The sequence below is a fragment of the Triplophysa dalaica genome, chromosome 17 (assembly GCF_015846415.1).
Source record: "Triplophysa dalaica isolate WHDGS20190420 chromosome 17, ASM1584641v1, whole genome shotgun sequence".
NCBI classification, from domain to species: domain Eukaryota; kingdom Metazoa; phylum Chordata; class Actinopteri; order Cypriniformes; family Nemacheilidae; genus Triplophysa; species Triplophysa dalaica.
This window is the reverse complement of record NC_079558.1, coordinates 7745152-7767248: the sequence shown is the minus strand read 5'-3', so window position 1 is coordinate 7767248 and position 22097 is coordinate 7745152. Positions and strand designations below refer to the sequence as shown.

At 38.1% G+C, this 22097-nt stretch overlaps 1 protein-coding gene across 1 annotated transcript; it reads left to right on the top strand.

Moving 5' to 3' along the window:
- Positions 1-2012: 2012 nt before the first annotated feature.
- On the top strand, positions 2013-22097 carry jcada (junctional cadherin 5 associated a). Its single transcript, XM_056771860.1, is given in 5 exon segments — positions 2013-2150; positions 12328-12797; positions 14658-15943; positions 15946-18702; positions 19989-22097. Coding segments are annotated over 4 exon segments (4431 nt in total). The 5' UTR covers positions 2013-2150; positions 12328-12444; the 3' UTR covers positions 20024-22097.

Here is a 22097-nt window from a genome sequence, read left to right as displayed (position 1 = left end):
GCATTTGGCTCAGAGATGGTGCAGATCCAGTGACCACAAGCCCAAAATAGCCGCTTTAAATTGCAGGTTCACTTTAGCCCCAAGCCTGATTTTAGTCAATGTTAAGAATACGTCTACGAATACTGGTGGTTATTCCTTCAGCTCCATGTTTGGAAACTTCATTTTATGCAAGCTAAGAACTAGCAAACCCCTGCAATGTTTTCCAACTCGAATAGTTTTTCCTCTTAAAACCACAAGTCTGTATTTCGGTGTGTTGTTCTGTCTCGCCGAATAATGAGATGTTTATGAAAGAGCCACAATACTGCAAAGTATGTCATCCCACAAACACTCAGCGCTGTAGATGCGAGTCTGTTTGCTTTTGTTTCGAGTTTAAGGTTAATTGTGCTTTGTATGAAGGAGCCTCTTGATCTATTTACAGATTAACTGGAAGCCAATTAAAAAATCTAGCTGACAGTTTCTCGTTGACAGGCTGTAAGTGCCAAATGAACCAGATCAGAGCTGAGCAGACAGTCCAAGGTGAAGTACACTGGCCGAGAGGCATTGAAACCTTGAGTGAGAGGCAATCTCTCTGTTTTCCACGCCAAGTTGTGTTCTGTATGTGTATGATTGAACTGAAGCGGCTGGAGCTATGCTAGCTATCACAGCTGATTGATTGTCCTCCAAAGCCCATTACCTTGTGTTCTGTTTCAGGCTGCCAAGCATCTTTCTTCTGCTCTCATACACACATATGCTTTTAAACACTTATCTTAGTCATTGCCCCGTCAACATCAATTAGTTATCAGTTATGTGTCATATATTCAGTACATTTATGAAAACCCCCTGGTCTATATTTCATCGCATTTATTTATTGCATGATGATTGAATGTCCTTGATATGTCATTGGAGGTGATAGCTGATTTCAGGCTTTCATTATGTTCAGTGAGCGACCGATTCACATTAGATGTTAAAAATTCATATTATACTGCAAATCTTGAGGGATTGTTTTCATTGGACGTAATAATGATATATCTCATTGCCTTATTATAAGTCTCCATGACTATAATGGTTTCCAGGTGCACAAAAATTCATTTTTGTGAGGTCACATGAATTGCAAAGACTATGCACAGCTTGACGTGCCCAATCAGATTAAGGATTTGGGAACACCCCACACAAACCTAAAGGAAAATAGGCTTGTGTGTAGTTTTTACCTTTGCATTGTCAATTTTCTGTTTAGAAATATGGACACCGCTAGACTGGGCGCTGCAAGCTTTGCTTTTACTTAATAATGCTTATCTGTTTTATTTGAAGGGAGACCTAAACAAAGGATAGATTTACAGGAAATAGATATGCAGCAACTAAGCCATTTACAGTCGGCTGGAATTATCACAAACATTAAGCGGCATGAGGTCCGTGACCTTCAGAGTTACTTCAACAGATGTTTTAGTGTAGTCTTTAAAAATGGAAACACAAGTAAACCAAAGGACAGATCGACTCCAGTGATTTCTGTTCGAGAAGTGTAGCGGGTGCGTACCCACTCCCAGTCCAAAAACTCTGTGTGGATTCGGTTATGTCTAACATCTGTGTCAATATTATGAGATCCGTCAGCCTTTTTGCGCTTTCGAATTGCTCAAATGGAACAGCCTTCCATCTGTGAATGGTCAGCCAAGAAAACACGCAGGTACGAGGGAGTTTGCGTGTGTGTAAGTGTGCATAAGTGTGCGCTACTGAAGTATGCAAAGCTTCCAAGGAAATATCCGAGCCCACTATTTTCCAGGAACTTTTCCTGCATCATTCAGTTGTGAAAAAAACACCATATTAAAAATACACCACGGTTTTCAAGAATGACCAAATGATTAGTAAACAAACGAAATGTCATTAGTGCAAAAAAAGTATTTCAAAAGGGCGTATCTCTTATAGGAATTAATAAACGATTGCAAATTCTATGAGCATGAATAACACCATGAGAGCGGGATGGGGTGGGGTGTATTTCAGTTTCGTCAGTAAAAGTTTACCCACACGTTGGGAGGAACCATTCCCCTCTTCACCCGACCCACGCAAGACGCATCTGAGCTCTCCCTCTCCTCTGCACAACCCTAGACATGCTCAGCACAGACACAACATCAGGAACTTAACACAGGCTACCCTGGGACCCCAGAAAGAGCACATCTCAGGTACGTGGCAAAATACGTAACATTTTACCTCAACATATCAAACGGGCTTATTCGCGAGGCGTCAATGTGAACGCGCTTTCATCTGCTGACGCTGGTAACACTGACCCGTTCAATAACGCCGGGAATGACGCGTAAACTTCCGAGATAACGGAATCGTATCTCTATGGCAACATTTCGTTCCGTTATGTGTCTGTCACAGGATGCATGGCCACTGCCGTTGATGCGATATTTTGGACCGGGACGAATTGCGCTCCGCTCTCGGATAATTATGAGTCTCTTTCTAGCATTTCCCCCAGAAACCAAAATCTCGTGGAAGGCGGACAGCTCGATGCTTCGCTGTAAATTGTGTTTAGAGGTCGGGCGCAGTGCGCAAGATGTGTGTGTGCTACATTAGCGAGGTAAAGGGTGAACCGAGCGGATTTTATAGTATAGGGGAGGGATGGGCTTTATCCTTGACATAACGTGACATTATAACTTTGATGTCAAGTTTTGTAGACTTAGCTTTTCTGGATATATTATATCAAAAGTTTTAGGTATCACACATCATTGCTTTCAACAACATTCCTGTGGAGCTTCGTCGTTAAAATGTGTCTCTCGCATTCACGCATGCTCGTGCATGTTACTGTCACCCGCGCAACAATGTAACAATCTTTTTTGTAACATCCTTTATGAATGGTGATCAGACAGCTTTGCTTGGCGTGTCAGCAGTTGTTGTCCGGAAAAACAACCTCCTGTTGTGTTGACACCGACTGGTTAGTAAAAAACTTCAAAGGGCAAGTGTATCACGTGCAGAGGAAGCGACCTGTGTCAAGCTCGCGGGAGGTGCGAGGTCAACAACTCTGCGCCGGATGGCCGCTTAACTCTATAGCGAAGCTACTGGTTAAAGGCTTTGTTTGTTGGTCCGTTTACAGCGTTTGACTTTGACAGAGGAGTCTGGTTTATTAGGAGCACTTCTCTATGTGTAGTAGGCCTAATGTTTGCTGATGAGAGCGGAATTTGGGGATATCTTTTCTTTAAAACTGCCAAGGTCCAGCTTGGAGGCTGTTGGAAATGATCTTATAAACAAACCCATCTGCATGTCTGTCCTTGCAGATGTTGAATACACATTTTGTGACCAGAGAAATCGTGTGCAAAGGCCCAAAGCAAGAACTCAAGTGGTTTTATGAAGCTATTAACTCGGGGGCTGTTCTTGAAAGGTGACGAGACAAATGGTCTCGTGAAAGAAAATGAGAACAGGTCAAGTTGAGGTCAAAAAGCAGATCATGACAGAATGCAGTGATGTGTTGAGAGTGAAAGTTTCTCAAGATTATAATGAAGTGATATATTGTTAAAATTGGATTATATTATAAATCAGCATTGTGATATTATTGGCATAATTTCTACATATGCTTAGTTGTTGTAATTATATATATATATACTAGCATTTATCAAAGTAAAACCTTTATACGGTATATAATTATAGCTTTTTACTTTATTATATCCCTATATATAGGAACTAGGAACACATACATCCTAATAGTCTACGTCCTGTAAGTATTCTTTAAATCTGAAGAAATGGGAGGGCAAGGGAAGGACAAAAGCGGAAGAGCTGAATCACACAGCTTCACTTATCTAATGACACATGGAGAAAGGGCTGAAGTCTGTTTCCTGGAAATGTGCTGATACCACTGCTATACACATGCAGTTATTCACATAAAGTGAGTTTTTTATGAATGAAGTGGTGAAGGTTTGTTACCTAAACAGATTGAGGACACGATCAGTTATAATGTAATATTTCCAGATTTAAACTGCTCAGTAAATGCTTCAGTTTTAGTAGATACAGCTTGGGATTTCATTGGAGTTTTGGGCCCTTTAACAGTATCGTCTTTAAATGTGTTTTTAGTATAGTTTCAGTTGTAAACATGCACAGGGAACACAAACGCTCCGCCGTAATAGAGATTAATGAACATCGTTGCCTCCTTCAGACAACATTTTGCTTACAGAATGTTGTCTCAGAATGAATTTTGTTTGTTTTGCGGGACAAAATCATTAGACGGGTCCCCATGCGAGTCGTGATGAATTCAAAATCTCATTCATTTCAATATTATTCTTCCACGGCTCATTCAAATTATGGAGAACATATTAATAAGCATGTAGAGAAGTGACCAAATAATCAACACGAAACGTTGAGTTAAAGCAACCTTTTAAGATAAATACTGCATACAAATGTATTTATGATAAACGTTTGACTTTGTGTTTGTGGATTAATATTGAAAAGCAAACTGTGAGACGTGCTTTCATCCACAAATGCTTATACATTGCATAGTAATAAAGTAAGAGGGCTGGCCGACCAATCAAATGCTTTAAGATCAGAAGGTTTTTGGTAGTGATAAACATTTAACAAGCAAAGTGCAACCATGTGCAGATGAAAGGGTATAGTGAAATAATGACCTAATAGTAATTAAAAGAGATGCAGGGCAAAGGAATGGTATATAGCCCTTGTGTATGATGAAGTCACATTAAACTCATATGGAGAACAGATGGACCCCTCTTATATGCTCCTGTATGGATTCCTCTCTGCAAATGAATTAGCCAAGCGATTAATCTCAGGGGAGGAATACAAACTGATAAGGATCACCGGTCAGCTTTTTTCCTCTGATAAAAAGAGCAACCTGCTCCAATGTCCTGATGAGGTTTGAAGGTTATAAGCTGTTGGTAGTCTATTCAGCTTTAGTTGTGAGAGGTATTGCACGTTTTCAATGATAGCGTGAAAGCTAACCAAGTTCTATCTCTGCTCTTTAACACAAAAGTTGTGTTTTTTCAAATCTCTAAACTTTTTCCCCTTGGTTTGAGATTATATTGCTTGGCAGGATAGGAGAGTAATAAGCAGAACACTTATGTGTTCTGGTCCTTTGATCAGGGTGTTTTTAACTGATAAGTTAAAATAATAACTCATGCTGGTTACTTAGAAAGAGTTTCAAAAAGGGAGATTTTCTTACTTGTTGTATGTGGCCATACAAATAATAGAAATATTGAAATAATACTAGAGATGAAAATGATGTTTAAAACGAGTGCAATATTGATGATGGGTGGTGATTTGACACAAACTACAGAGCACTGAGCACCTTTATTTTACATTTCACCCAGGATGCACTCTTTACTATTAGACATTACATTAAAAACCGTGTTGAAAATAAATCATATACATTGTTGTTAAAGGAGCAGCTCACCCAAAAATGAAAATTCTGTCTTAATTTACTCACTCTCCATTTGTTCCAAATCTGTATAAATGTATTTGTTCTGATTACCATAAATCTTTTTATAAATGTCAATATCACAAATATTCAAAATTACACATGCCAATGAAATTCATATGCCATTAGTATATGGGCCAAAGACAAAAAAGGAAAGCATAAAACAAAAAGTGTAATATTGCTTTAAATTGTTGTTGTTAAAAACATGTAAAGGTTTTCTGTTTAATTAAATTGCATTTTTGTTTAAGTTTTTCTGAGCAAAAAAATAAATATCATACATTTTCCCCTGATTTAGGCATATTTACAACAAAATTTATCACATATTAAAAGACTAATTACTTTAACCCAAAATGCCAGTTAGTTGTAATTTAAAAATATTAAAATGCAAATTTGCCTATTTTGCCCAATTGTCAATAAGAATTTTTTACTAATTTAAATCACAATAAAATGTAATATGTTCCCTTATTCTTTCATATATTTTAATATGTAAAAGCGGGATTAAGCATGTTGTTTGAATTTGTACATAAATATTGTGTTACACTGAATGACAATGTAACATTATGTCAACCAAATTTTTACATTTTATTCTCCAAAAACCATAAAGTAGACATTTTACTTCCATTTAATGTGCTTTCTATGGACATAAAATCACTTTTGTAAATGTCTTTTGATGGGGACATCTTAACGTCTTTGACCCATATACATACAATATTTCAGCCCTGATTTATCCAGTTTGGTTTACATTTATACCTGTCTTGGAGAAAACCTAGCATAGCAGTTGACCTTAAAAGTATTCGGAAACTGATTTTAGAAATCATATTTTTAAGGCAAGACATTTCAATTATGAGAGTAAAAATGATTCATGAAGGCTGAATAAACCGTCCAAGCCATAACTTTACTTTTTTAAATTTGATAAAAATGTGACAGATATAGCATATTTTGATCCTTCCACACAGCAATGAAGTGCATTAATGTATTTCAGGTCACACTATATTACAATGTTGCATTGCATTAAAGCAGCTTTGACTAAAGTAAATAAGATCAGTAGTCCTATTGATATCAATGAGGAATGTGTTGAATGAAAACTAATTTATATTAATGTTGTAGAACACATGAAGAACAGTGGATTATTGGTTTGGCACTGTGGTTATAGTTCCAGTCTGCTAAAGCATTGCTTTCTGCTTTGATGACTCTTTGGTTCTCCTGCCAATTGAATTACCAGACCTTGAAAACATTTCTCTAGTGGAATCGGTGGCACCATTCTTATAGTCTTTTCTTAGAAAAAATGCTTTCAAAGGAGGCACATTGGTCGTTTTCATGGCCACAGCTCAAACAAAACAAGGGTGTTTAAGTAGCTGGTTTAAGAAGTAGTTTTCATCATGCAGATAAGACATATTTCTTGAAAGGCATTGGTTGTAATTGCAGAAAGTGCAACCTGCATCTTTTCTCTGGACTTGATCCAAAAGTATAAATATATGATAAAGGCACTTTCTATTCACTTCCTATTTAAAAAATCATTTTTTTCTAGAATCTGCTCTAGCTTTTGTACACTGTATAAGACTCCTCTGTTCAATTATTAAATGTAAATTTATTCTGTGAGGCCCAAAGGAACAGCACATTTTCCGTATATGGATCATCTTTATTGAACCCTGTTTTAACTTTACAGTTGAGCAAAACTTGATTACTTGACCAGTTAATTTAAACTTGAAATATCTAAAAACTCCAATCTTTTTACGGAAATCTAAACAATCATTGCAATTCATTGACTTAAGTCATGACAAAATGTGTTTTAAAGCGGGCGTACCACTTCACGAACGTATGCTCTCTTTCTCCTGCCTACAAGGGAAAGTGACGTCTGCGCATGCTCCTTCCCCTGCTCTCCTGTGGCCATGCCCCATGCTTTTCCGTGAGAATTGTCCAATAAGGGACTAAGAAAAGTTGTTGCGAAACAGTTTTATATGTTTGAAAAAACTACGTAACAGACCTTAAGTTGACCATTTTAAGCATGAGAAGAAAGCATGTTTAACATTGTAAAGAAGTCAGAATGCATGACACAACATTGCAGGGTAAATATGTATGAACAGTGTCACCTTACATCTTTCTGGTTTGGAACTCAAAGAAGAAAACCTAAAAGAACTAACATGCCAAAGTCTGCATAAAACCATAATACAGATAAATGAACACAACAGGGATAGGGAAAATTGTGTTGCCAGTTCATTATACTTGTTTAGAACCAAACTGGAGTAAAAATCTGTTGAAGGTCTGTGATGCTGCCAAGATTTAGAGTTATGAGTGACATAATGGAGATCCTCAAGTCAGCCCGAAATACAGCTTGGTTAAGCATTTTCCTTCTGTTTTGGCTCCATCTTTTTCCTCGCAGTATCCGTGTTTGGCTGTCAAGTTTATTCAGCCCCTCCGCCGCATAGACACTCGCTTTTCCTCGAAAACTTGCGTGCACATCCTCAGGAAGCAAAGGGTCAACTGAGATGATGTCAAAGTGTTTACGATGTAGAGAAGTGTGAACACGTGGCTCTTAAGGGACAGCGTAGGAGTTGTGTGCGGGCGGATGGAACAATGACGGGTGTGGATTAGGAAAACTTTTTATGGAACAGGGCAGACATTGTATTGTTTGTTATCAAACTTGTTGTTTTTGTGTGACCCATAAATGCTCAATTTTCAGTCTTGCATTGAACTAGAAATGAACAAGACGTATTGTCAGAGCAGTGGCTGTTGTTCAGGCTTTTTCTGTGCAGGCCGTTACTTGCATATTTATGTCAGGGTTATTAGACAATTTGTGAGGAGACATTAGTCTGATGAGGTAATTTATCATGAGTCTCAACACAGTTGTTCTGTTACTCCAGATATTGAGAGAAGTTAAAAACAACATGTAATCAAAATTTGACCCTATGCAAGCTCCTCCCCTTACTGTGCACATTATTCTTAATAAACATAATGTTAAAACAAGCTTTTGCTGGCATACGAGTGAATCTGCAATCAATTGTTCGGTTTGTATAGCAATTCTTGACATTTCATCCAATTCCCCTATTAGTTAAACAGCTAAGATTTAACTATTAGATTAAATGTCACAAATCCTCTATGTTTTCCACCCCTACTCGCAAGTCATCACCCTCCATTCTGGTTAAAAACAGTCACTTTTCACAATCCAATACATTCCTGATGGGTAAAATCATGTCTCGGGCTCGGCCTTCATTTTGTCTCATCGAGTATCATGTTTTATTTGGAAATGTCAAATTATATCAAATTGGTTGCAGAACGATGGTGTCTGAGTGCAATCCTAACATTTGCTGGTAAACATTGAAACAATTGTTTACATTGAGAGAAAATGTGCTTTTTTTTCTTCATTAGATCTTTCTTTTAAAGTTTTTCTCAAACACACACCAAAAATCTCACTAAGTCTAAGAATAAAGAGTTGACACCAAACTGTCATGGGGGAAGGCTCTGGGCTCCACGGGTGTGTTGGTGAGGCTGGTGTGAGTGGGGCCAGATCTAAAAATGTGTGATCGGTTATGAGGAAGGCATTTCTGGCTCCACAGGAACACCTTGAAGTCTAAAGAGATAAAGTCTAGGCTTCTCATCTGAGGGATGAGGGCTTTATGGGTTTTACATCTTACGATTTAGCTGCATATCAAACAACTGTAGGTGATCCTGCATGTTTATTGTTGGAAAGAAGAAAATCAAAGATGCTAAATTTCTCCGAATCTGAGAGAATCAAATGATTCAATGTTATTGTGGTCTTTTGGCTCAAAGCATCCCGATGACATCACTGGTCTGCTCGTGCTTTTGTTCATTTTTAGCTGGCGACATGTGTTAGCCATAAAGGAAGGCCATTAATAAGAAAAGTTTGCAATCTCACAGATCTGCAATTTTATGAATTTACTCAAGACTCCCAGCAGCAGTTTGTCATCGGTGAAACTTCAGCTGTGTTCTAACCCATGCAGGCAAACATTTCTTTGCTATTAAACGTCTCCATGGACCGTGCCTAGAATTGTCTTCTTGCCAGCGTCTGGCTTTGGATGTTGTTTTGTTTTTCTGTCGGATTAAGATGTACATTTACGTCTACAGGCATGTGGGGTCTGTTTTGCTTACATATTGGATTTCTAACATTGTAAAATGGCTTAAAAACAATATTTATGGAAATAATAAATCGTAAAAATATATAATACGGTTTGTGTGAGGGTCAGGTGTAGCAAATCATAAGAATGTTCTTCCACCATGGCAGAAAGACAAATGTTTCTGAAAGATATGGCCGGTGGTACTGGTAAGTGATGACTTTGATAAAACTCATATGTAGAGTTTTTCCCCCTTGGCTAAAGAAAAGAGCAATGCAACTCTTCTATTTTGGGCTAGGTGAATTACTCTGTGTCTGCATGAATAGACACAAAGAGGTAGAAACCAAAAAAGGTTATATTGTTTTTAGAGCCTCTTTTGAGACAGAAATACGGCCCTTTAATGATGAAAGTAAATCAGTCTGCTGTGAAAGTCATGCATCTACAAACCACACCTCTTCTTTAGACATCATTAAGATAAAAAATATGATTATTTTGAATGGTAACATGTTTATTTTAATTGACTGAATGTTAAGTGTCTTTAGGAAGAAAATTTTAATAATTTCCTGTTTTACTTTCAATCTACACTGTAAAAATGCCACAGATATTTACTTAAAACAATTATGGCAACAATGTTTTAAAGATATTTTTAAGTATTTAAATCATAAATTTAATGCAACATTCCACAAATAAATCAAGTAAAATTACCGTCACATGATAAACTTAAATAAATCAAGAAGAAATACTCATTTGTGCATTGGAGTTACCTTCTTGATCTTTTTAACTTCAGTTTAACATTCATTATTGTTTACAACACAGATCATGAGCTCTCCTCATGATCTAAGCAAGCTTCACTCTTCTGAACCATGGTAACCACGAAACTCAAACATACAAACGGAATCTTTTCTAAATCTTAAAGATTAAAAAACAATAACGAACAATAATAAACAATAAAGAACAATAAACACTATCAAGACTTTTATTTTATTGTAAAGCACGTAGAATAGCACCTTTCCACAAAAATGACTCTCCCAATGCTGCCACATGCAAAGCATTCTGGGAAGTCTTAATTCACTGCTCAGTTAGTGAAATTAACTGAAATAATTCATGCAGTCCCACCACAAAATAATTAAGTAAAGATTCTTTTTACAAATTTAAATTAGGTTGAATTCCCTCAATAATTTGTGCATTTAGAATTCCGAGATTTTTTCTATAATTTTGTACACAATTGTATTAAGAAAGTTTACTTAATGAATTTCATGAAATCTTCTACAACACAGAATCATTTTTTGTAGGTTTTAAAGTGATACTCCACACAAAATTAAAATTCTGACATGAATTTATTCCACCCACCCAAAGTTGTTCTAAACTGTTTGGTTGAACACAAATAAAGATATTTGAAAAAATGTTAGCAACTGAGATTTCTGGGACATCGTTGACTACCATAGTAGGAAAAAAATAAATGTTAGTCAAAGGTGCCCAGGAACTGTTTGCTTTCATAAATTCTGCAAAATATCAAATTTTGTGTAAAACAGAACAAAAAATGTTTACAATATTTCTTCCTACTATGGTAGTCAATGGTGCCCACGAAATGTCAGTTAATCAACTTGAGGGTAACTAAATGATGACAGAATTTTCATTTTGTGGGTTATCCCTTTAAGGTGGTGGCCGTGCATGTATAAGACAAGTAAAATTGCTAAAGTTAAAGTGTCGGCACAAAAGATGCATTCTATTTTAAAAGTGAATGCTCACAAATACCTGTCTGAAATGCCTCGTGTAACCACATCCCAACAAATGTTTCGTCATTTTGTGCTAAGACGACCCAAATGTATGCGTATGTAAGGTGGGTGTACCTGTCAGTACAATTACTTTGGAACCTGATTAGCCGTGTCATATGACCCCTTTAAACAATTATTTAATAATACGATTTTGCTTGGGCTTGTTTTAGAAAGATTATAGAACAAGCAGCATGCTGAACTCAGAAGATTTAGATATAACTGAAATCTAAGCTTCAATATGGACTTCACACTTTGCAGATCAAGAAACCAACAATAATCTTTGTAATGAGGGGGATTGTAGGCAATGTAGGCATCTCTCTCTCTCTCTCTCTCTCTCTCTCTCTTTCTCTCTTTTTCAAGTGTTTGTTTGTGTGTGTGTGTGCAAGGCAAGTTAGGTAACCTCTTTTCTTCCAGACTTGCTCACATGTACAGACTCAAAACAGACATGTAAACATACAAAGACATACTTTTGATCCTATATACTGTACATAAAAGGTCACCCCTGACTATCTAAAAATGATGCGATGCAAAATAGACTACATATTTACTAATGTACACTCTACTCTTAAACCTAACCGTTAACATTATTAAATTGAATGCACAAAATTGTTTGTGTAAACTTTCCTAATGGTGAGAATTCTTTTATATTTGTATTTACTTTAGAATTTAAAAATGTGTCCTTCACAAGTATAGCCAAACCTGTACTCGCACGTGTGAAATTTTGATCACAAATGGTCTAAATTATGTACAACTACTAATGCACTTCAGTCACATCACATTTGGAGCTCAGGATTTTTTGCACTTGCAGAGTTTTTGCAAGTGAGATATTCTGGGTAGATTTTTTTGTTCTGGATAGAGAACAGAGGAAAGCAGGGATGGTTGGGTGTGTGTGGGGAGGGAGGGGGGTGATTGATGGACCAGTTCAGTGGATAGACAAACAGACAGCATGTGAATCGTGTGCATGTGAGACAGAACCTTTTTTGCCTGTGCCTCTGATTGAGAGTCATCAACAAAAATCATCATTTTAACTTCACCTTTATCTCTCTCTCTCTCTCTCTCTCTCTTCCTACTGTCCTGCTTTCTATCATTTCTTCCATAGTGATGGCCTCTCCCGTGCAGCTGTTCATGAGCTCGTCTCATCTGGTATAGAAGCGGAATTCATCTGACACTCACTCTCACACACACACCACCAAAAGCAACAACACACCGCTTAGCCATGTACAGCGTGGAAGACCTTCTCATCTCTCATGGATACAAAGTCCCACAAAGGAACAGCAACAATGTCCCCGTTTCACACTCGTCTTCCCCCCACCCCGCAACCTATGAGAAATGTCTGCCAACACGAAGCGACAGCCGGTGTGAAATCGGTGAGAAGCGGAAAGGACACAGCGCAGTAAATGGCTATGAGGGGGACCATGTTTACAGCGGTGGAGGATTCAGACAGACTCCTGGCAGGGGATTCCCCGGTGACACCGAAAACAGGGTCAGAAAGCAGAAAACGCAAGACGTGGACAACGGTAATCTCAGAGATGGACGTCTGCCAGAAGACAGTATGACCACGGACAGCGGGTGAGTTGGGTGCTTGTATTTTGACCTCTTTTTCTGTGCATCACCTTCAACTCCCTTCCACTTTTGTGCTTTTTTCCCATCGCTTTGATATGGTATGAGTCGTCTTGTTTGATGAGTATTATGTAAAGGTTGAACCTGTCAAGGACTTCCCTTTCCTTCTCTTTTCTGTTTTACATTTTTTATGCATCCCCCTCGCCTATTATTCTCTCCTTAATATTGTTTGGTGTTTCATCTTGATGTCATCCTCTCAAATTTTTGTACTTTCTACATTTCTTGCTCGGTTTCCTACACTCACTTGCTTGTCTGCACCGTTTCCTACCTCAGTCCTTCTTGCCCTGAAGCCGATGAATTCATTAACTATGTTTCGTACATTTTTGCAGTGCGGGTTTCATATCCTCACATGTCATACGGGACCGTAACGGGGTAAACACCTCCGTTGTCGGAAATCCCGCAGCACCCCCTACTGAGCATGCTCAGTTCTGCAGGCAGAGGCGGCAATAAACTACATGTCCCACGAGTCCTTTGTCAGATCAATATTCAGTTCCTTGGAACAATCTCTTATATAACACCTTTATCAATAAAACATGATGAATATAAATGTGAATATCTGCATCCCGCCAGCCTTCTTGTCGCAAAACAGTTTAAGAGATTAATTTGTTGTAAGTAAGATTTATTCATATTTTAGAGGTCACATTGGTATTTAAAATGAACTTCTGTCTTTTTGTAAGTCCATGTTTATTCATTAATTGATTAAATAATTATTCATATAATGTGCTTATAAATGTCTTTAGATAGATAGATATCTAATGACTGTTACTAAGCTAGATAATCCTGCAGGACAGGATTGTTTAACATGCAGATCATACTTTATGCTCCCTGCTCCCAAGATATTGATGAGAAAATAGACCTTCAGTGCTGACTCAACTGTTTGAACTAGATTACAGTTTGTCAGGTTAGTTCCCTGCTTAAGAAAAAAGCCCAATTTATCCTAGTTTGCTTGCACCATAATTGCCTCACAGTCTATGGTGCCTCTGGAGATCTCCTGCTTTGCTGACCACATTGTCAGCATCAGCAAACTGAAATGTCTTTTTGAGATTGGGATGTTACTGTAGTGTGCTTGCGAAGTAATTGCTGTCTGTATTACCGAATTAACAATCATTTACTCAGATATTATTATTAATGTCTACTACAGCCGCAGAAAAAATAAAAAAACATTTCAAAGACTGTTTTTCTATTTTTGAAATGTACTATTTATAGCTATGTGTTCAGGTTAATTTATAATTGTTGTTTAATTCTGTGACCTACTACTATTACTCTACAAAATTTCAAATAAAAATAAAGAAAATGAAAACTGGAGAAACAGAAAAGAAAAGATGCTCTGTATTTTTCAGACCTCAAATACTGCAAAGAAAACAAGTTCATATTCACTTTTAAGAAACACAACAGTAATATTTCTTAATTTATTTAGAAAAAGTAATAAAATGTTTTTTTTCACAGTTTTCATGTTTCTTGTCATGCTGTCAGTCTTTCACATTGCTGTTGGATGACTTAATGTCACTCCTGAGGTTTGATTTTGTTGTAATTCAACAGACACTGGTCTGGAATGGCCACAATAAATTGAAAATTTGAAATGGTCTCTTTATTTTTTCTGCGGCTTTATACAATATAAGTGGTCCATAATTTACTGTACTGTGGTCAACACAGTCAACTTTTTACTGTCTGCAAAAAGTTTTTAATGTAATAATAGGGTCATAATTTCTTCATATCAAGCCCTATGTTCTTACTGGCCGCTACTGTATTATGCTCTTTTTCATATAAATCCTAAATTTCATCTTATTTTAACTTTTATTTTTAATGCAGGTTTTATGACAGCCACCGAGGAATACATACCCAGCCTAGATCTGAGCAGGATGTGTCCTACTGGCGAAGAAGAGGTCAGGACTTCAGTGTGCTTCTAGATTATGCCGACTTCAAAGACCCACGTGGTAGTGCTGGAGGGGTTCCCAACAAGCCAGAGGGCATGCAACGGAGGCCAGAATCCGCCTTAAGCACTGAGGAGCATAACCGTGCCAGACAGCGCCGGGCAGAGAGCACACGTGCGAGGGAGAGAGAGATGGCCCTGCACCAGTGGAGAATTGCAGCTGAAAGGAAGTACCAGAGTTTGGGAACGGAAGAGTGGCGTCCAATGACCAGCATGAGTCGTCAGCCGTCCGAAAATGAGGTTGCACAGGAGCAACGCAGGCCACGAACTGCAGAAGGAGCTGTTCCACCCAGAACCAAAAGCAAATCTCAGTCACTGCCCAGAATGGCACTTCAATCAGAAAGTCTTCAGTACTTCAACATACCGACCACTGGGCAGGACTCATATGGAAGCTTTAGGGTGAATGGACACCACACACGAGACCTTCATGGAAGACAACTTAGTGATGCAGAGAGAAGGGAGAGGTGGACTGACCGATCAGGCGCTCAGTCAGCGCCACCGTTGAAACCCAGATTCAGTCGACCTCTCAGGCCTCCATCTTATGAGGTGCACCAGCAGATGCGTGGAAGCACAGAGATACTCACGGGGGAGCTCGCCCCTCGGGCCAGAGACAGGACTCCGCTGCCCTTCTCAAGGCAAGAATACTTTGTACAAGAACTTGGAGGTTCTGGTGCAGAGCCACCCGGTTACATCCCTCCCCCATCCTACAGGAGGCAACCTGTGGTTAGCGGCGGGCACAGAACTTATCCCATCTCAATGGGCAACCACCAGTACAGAAGTGACCCATATATGCAGGGCTCTGCCATGACAGAAGTGCAGGAATGGTTTATTAGGCAGACCGGGATGGCATGGCCAGATCATTACAGAGATGGAAGGAGAAGTGTGCCATGCAGGAGACAAGCATATCCAGGTTACGCTGAAGAAAGAATGGCTAATGTTCAATACATCCCCTTTGATGACCCCCGCGTCAGGCACATTTCAGGATCGGGAATAGATGGCAATTCTCTTACAGATGCAGACAAAATCAGAAACATCAGAAACGAGATTCCGGTTAACCACATAACTGAGAAGAATAATGACAGTGCCTTTCTACTAAAGAGAAACCATGTGATCGCACTGAACCATGTAAAAGCAATATGTGTGACTCTATTAATGAAAACAGTATGCACAAGGAGGTCTTAAAAGAGACAGAAAGCTCAAAAACAGCAGCCGACCAAAACTGCAACAGGGACCCAGCTGACCACAACAATGCTCTTCCGACAACACAACAGAGCTTCAACTCAAACCACGGTTTTATTGAGACGGTAACACAGGTAAAGAAATTTGAGGCAAAAACTTTAGCTGAAAATAAGAAGAACTCCAAAAAAAGGCTTAAGGAGACTATGTTTTGCCTGGTTTCTGTCCCTATTAATATGCAGGCAAACAAAGCCGTCTCTGACCCAAATAACAATGAAAAAGTGGCTGGCTCAATTGAGAACACAGCAATACAACCTGACAACCAAAACTCTTCTGTAACTCCAGCAAGCGAAGACATACAAATGCAGTCTAGCAGCTCTGTATTCATGAGAAGCTCTAAAAACTCTCCTTTGAGGAAAGAGGTTGTGGACGTTAGGACGTTTAATGCAAGCCAAGACAATGAAATGTTCTACGCAGGATCCTGGCCTGGAGATCATTACAGGAACCAGGAAACTCAGACAGGCTCTCCAGAAATTTCAAGAAATGCCCACTCCCAAAGAGAAGCCCAGACATCGAATGACTATTCCTCCCCTCACATAACCACAAATAATGAGGATGAAGCTCACTGTAGTGCCAACTACGGATATCCCATGATGGGTCAAAAAGACCTCAACCCTTCCAGCAACAGTGCATTCTCCAGAACTCGGACTGAAAGCAGTTCGAGTATAAAGAGTCCCACTTCACCCCAATCGTCACCCACAACACAATCTCCAGACTGTCATCCTTTGCTGAGAAAGACTGCAACCCAGCAGCAAACTGCAGAAAGCCAAGAAGTTTTTGGCCAGTTCCTGTTGAAGCCAGTGAATAGAAGAAAATGGGATGCCATAGGGGAGCTTGAGTCTTTCAATAAGGAGATACAAGATCAGACAGGCAAGTGTCCAAATGTTAAGCAGAATATAAAAGAGCTGGACGACCCGCTAAACAGCATCCTAGATCTAAGCAACGCTAGCATAGAGGTCAACAATAGAAGACAGGACCCACTTAATATAACTGAGGAAACTGACCTTGAGTCACATGTGGTGCAGGTCACAGAGATGCATTTGAAAAGAAAGAACTTAAATGTAAAGCCTGATTCGGGGAGTAGGAGCAGAATAGAAGGACATCCGGAATACTTTTCCAGGGCAGAGGTAAACTTTGACGGCCAAACCCAAGAAATACCCGATGCCAAAGGCAATAATTATGTAAACTTTGATGATATGAGAAAGGGGAACGCCGATCCAGGGATGCATAGGCAGGATATACCCGTGCCAAAAGAGTGCTTGTTTAAAGATGTTGGGTTAACAGTGTACACTGCCATTCCAGACACCGTGACCTCTGGCTCACCTACAAACTTGAGTCCGGAGTCGCCGATGTTAACCAGCCCTTCAGATAATTCAGAGATGTGTGACACCTTACACATTACATCATCCGACAGCAGCGGAGATATGAGCAGACACAGCCCTGAGATAGCTGAAGGTACTCAACGCTTGAACGATAATAACATCTTTAATTCCAAAGCACTCAATGAGAAGGAAGCTGGTAGAAGAAGATCAGGGGGGTCATCACGTGTCCGTGCGATAAAGAGTCTCCATTGTAGGTTTAAAGCCAATTTTGAAGATGACGATGAACATTTTTATTCCGATTATCTCAGCTGGAGTAATGAAAAGACGCTGGCTGATGAACACCTTGAGACTCTTCTGAGTCAAGAGAAGGCCAGCAATATGCAGGCGGAAGACATTAGTAACTTATACCAAGTGCAGTGTGCGAAGGGCATTCCTGAAAACGAGTCCATTGAGGTACGTGCTGCTCGGATACTTGGCATCACAGTACCGGTTGAATCTTTGGTTGTTGATCAGGGTGATGGCCAACAGGCAGGAACAACTTCAGACGTCACTGATGGTTTAGTCTGTGAAACACAAACCAAAGAGATGAGCTCAAATGAGGAGATACAGAATGTGAGTAGAGAGTCTGAGGATGTGCCAGATGGGTCTATGGAACTTCATGGAGTTGTGATAGAACAGACAGAGGGACAACCTGGAGAAGATCCAGAATCTGGAGATGATTTATTTAATGCAGAAAAACATGGGCGTAGAGCTCCTTCTATGTTGGAGCTGCCAGAGTTTCCTCCGAGTAACTTATGTTTGTCTCTTCCACTGTCAGAAGATGAGGAGTTGACTCTTAGTGTGAGTGGAGGAGACAAGAAGATTGATGAGGTAACAGAAGCACCCTGGGACCATTTGCAAACCTGTTCCCCTTTGTCCACAAATGATCATGCATCCCTGGGGTACAGCATCTATGCAAAAGAAGAAAGCACTCAGTCATTAGTGAGGACTATCAACAGGATCACCCTGGCAAACGAGACAGAAGAACAACAAAGTTTAGAAGATGAAGCGGGAGAACTTTCAGAATCAGTTAAAGAGGAACAAGGGCTGAAGGAGGGGGACCAATGTGTTGAGTGTGCATCAGGAGAAGTCGAGGACTTATTAAGATTTATGCAAGAGGGGGATGAGGCTCAAAAGGAAGTGAAAGTGACAGCAGATGAGCTGATACAAGAGAGATCAAGTCAGCCACCATCAAGGTCAAAGGCACGTCCAATCCCACAGCCTCGTAGTGGCATGGTAGCTAAAAGAGAGATTACGCTGCAACAAGTGCTCATTGCGGATGATGCAGTGTTGGCAATAGAGGAAGATGAGAAATTATGCATTTCAGGTTAGTAATATTATTAGTTTACTTCTATCATGTTTGTGAGGCTGCAAGTAGAAGTGAAAAAAGTAGAATTATCTATTCACTGATACTGGCATTTAAGTGTTGATAAAAAGATTTCAAATGCCTTTTTCATACCAACTTAACATTTTCTGGTGATTTTTAGCACCTACATTTTTTTATTTGCTCATTTAAAGTTCTGTAAATGTAGGAACAGACTGTTGCCAGAAGTGATACCTGAAAATTGTGTAAATTGAAAAAAAAATGATAGAACAAGTCAACAGAATTTTTTTTTTATATGTATATATATATATATATATATATATATATATATACACATTTTTTTAATGTCTTAAGAGTATTTTTTACAGTGTATTGTATAAAATTACAGATTAATACTGTTTGAATAGCATTTCATTGGAAATTCATATTATATTATTATATTAGGCTATATAATAAAGGTATAAGTGAAGGTTTTAAGGCATAAAATATAATCTGTATTTTATGCCTTAAAATATACTGCCACGGCAAAAATCAAGAGACTCTATTCATATTTCATATTTATACATGTAATTAATACATTTACATTTAGCAGACGCTTTTATAAAAAATGACTTACAGAGAATATAGAGGAACAACAAAGCGATTTTTCAAAAGTAGGAAATAATACAATAAGTGCTTAAAAGATATTAGTTTTTACAAAGCCACAACAACCCTGTTGAGACGGAGAGAGAGTTTTTTCATTTTTTATTGTGACCATTCCAATCCAGTGTCTGTTTAGAGATAAAAAAATGAAGTTGTCTCCATTTTAAGTATAACATTTTAAGGTTCAAATTCAATAAAAGATAATTCTAGATTATACTATTCTATTAAAATATAAAATTATATAAAATCATTATATTAGTAAACTTCCAATATTATTGTTTTTTTATGCACGCTATGTTGCTACTTACATTGTGTGAAGTGCCCTATATAGGAATAGGCACTCTCAGAAAAGTGTTATACCTTTTTTAACTACATAAGCTTCATGAATACATGTATATTGTATGAATACAAATGTAGCTGCCAGTCACCAATAACTTGTCAAAATCTTGGGGGCAAGTCAGTAATGCGGTTTCTTCACCACAAGAGGGAAGTGTGGACTGATGTATCATTCTTAATGCCATCAAAATTAGATATAATGTTCTCTTGTTAGTTAGGTATATATTACACTATACCAAATCCACAGTGTGAGTTTACCTCTTCAGAGTCTTTGTCAAAATAGTTAATATATTTTATGTGTTTATCCTCAGATGCATATGACCCTAGTCGTGTGGAGAGAGTTTAAACTTGGACACTGTCAGAGCAATTCTGTGACCTTACTGGAATACCGCTGTCATCAAAAACTCATCTGAAACAGAGCTGGAAACCTCCAGGCCTCTTACTTGATACAATAGTCAAAGAAATTCATAAGCAGGCAGATGAACTTCGAGACACATATTCAAAATAATTTTCAGAACTTCTACGGCCTGTTGATGACTAGCAAATTATCATAGAAAGTCTATCAATGAGGTTTGAATGTATAATGTATATCAAGCAAAGCTCAGACGTTGCAAGCCACAATTCATTCTGTGTATCTAATCATTTTCTCAAGAAAACGTAGGTTTCTCTGCACCAGCAAATGCTGGAGTTCTGTTGGACTGTCACAGAACACAGTGTCATTCATGTGCCATTAAGCAACATCAAGAAGAAAGACACAACTGCTTGCACTTCTGCAGTATTACCAATGAGAGAAAGATGGGAGGCCTTGATGTATCAAAGCAATGTATCGGACCGGCGAGGTAGCAGCTGAATCAGTTACATTACACTGTGCTTTAAATCACAAAGTATTTTTGTAAGAAATGTTAAAAGAAAGCGTAAAATGTGTTTTATAGGTGGGAGAAACTGTGTATGTTACTGTGGTAAAGCTGCAATATTAAATATATTTCTTTTTTTCTCGAATTACGCCACAGACTAAGAAAACAGCTGAACATAGTCCAAGATTTAAGAATTTATTTTATATGAAATCTTGGTCTCTAGCTTAAATCTTAACGGCAAGAGACAGTATTCATAGTTATTGCTTTAAATCGAGTCTGTGCACTCATGAAGTTTTCATATCCCATATTCACTTTGTGCTATCCGAAGTAGCAATCTGATGATGTGTAATCTCACCAAAAAATGCAATAAAAAAAGAAAATGTATTTATTTTTATCAAACTATCAATAACCTGTACAGATGAAAATATATCCGAAAAAGTATTTCATATTTCACTTTGTGAATTTGTTTGCTTGCTTACAATCATGGATATATATCTGAATATGTTTCTAATGCATATTATACTCTTGCAATGAAGGTTTATTTTTTGTGCCGTGTGCCGTGCCTTTTGTTAAACAAATGTCAGAACGTATTATGTTATGTTTTGTGTTTTAATGCATTTTGTTACACATACTGTATGAAGTAATCCACATCCTCCCTGAAAAGTCCATCTCACTTCTCAAAGTTACTAAGATACCGGAGGTAGTGGGTTTTAATCTATTTTTCCCTGTTATTGCATAAGTTCCAATTTTTATAACTTTATAAGACTGAAGTGAAAAGTATTTCCGTGACGTTGTTTATACTATAACTGCAGCCAACATCAGGTGAAAAATAAAGTAAAAATTGAGTATTGAGCACATCCAAAGACAAACAATAATGATCTCAGCCAACTCCAAAAACTCATTGCTTCCATTATCATGGGCAACCAGTACAAATATTGTAATGTTACGGTAGGCACTACTGTTAAGTAGCTATTTTGTAATAATAAGAAATAAGCTGCAAATACATGTCGATACATTCAACAAGGTGTTTAGAAGCAAAACATAATAAACAGAACATTGCATTCATTCATTGCATTTGTAGTACTGTTGTATGTAGTCTTGATTGTTTCTACCATTTTGTACCATTTTCTTTTCAAAACGAATGATTATATTGTTGCATATGACATTTAATATCTTTTCTATTTTCTTAAAGAAACTGTACATGATTATTTTGTATGGGTTGGATTGATTTGCCGTCTCTGCATGGGTAGATGAAACTGGGGTCAGGAAAATGTTTTTGGTACGACATTAAAACTATATTCATTATATTACATAGTGCACATTTCTAACCTCCTATAAAGCTTTCAAAGTATTTAAATTCAAAACAAGCTATTTTTAGAGTATTTTACAGAAAAGGATGCTACTTAGTACTGGTGTCTTTGAAGTATTGAATGTGAATGAAATGTTTGAGAGGAAATTCCTTTGTATAATACAGCAGGTTGCTCAATAATAAACTCCTTGCATGGACTTGTTTTTTTTTTTCATATTGTTTAATATGTGTAACATAGAAGAGAGGATGCAGAACAT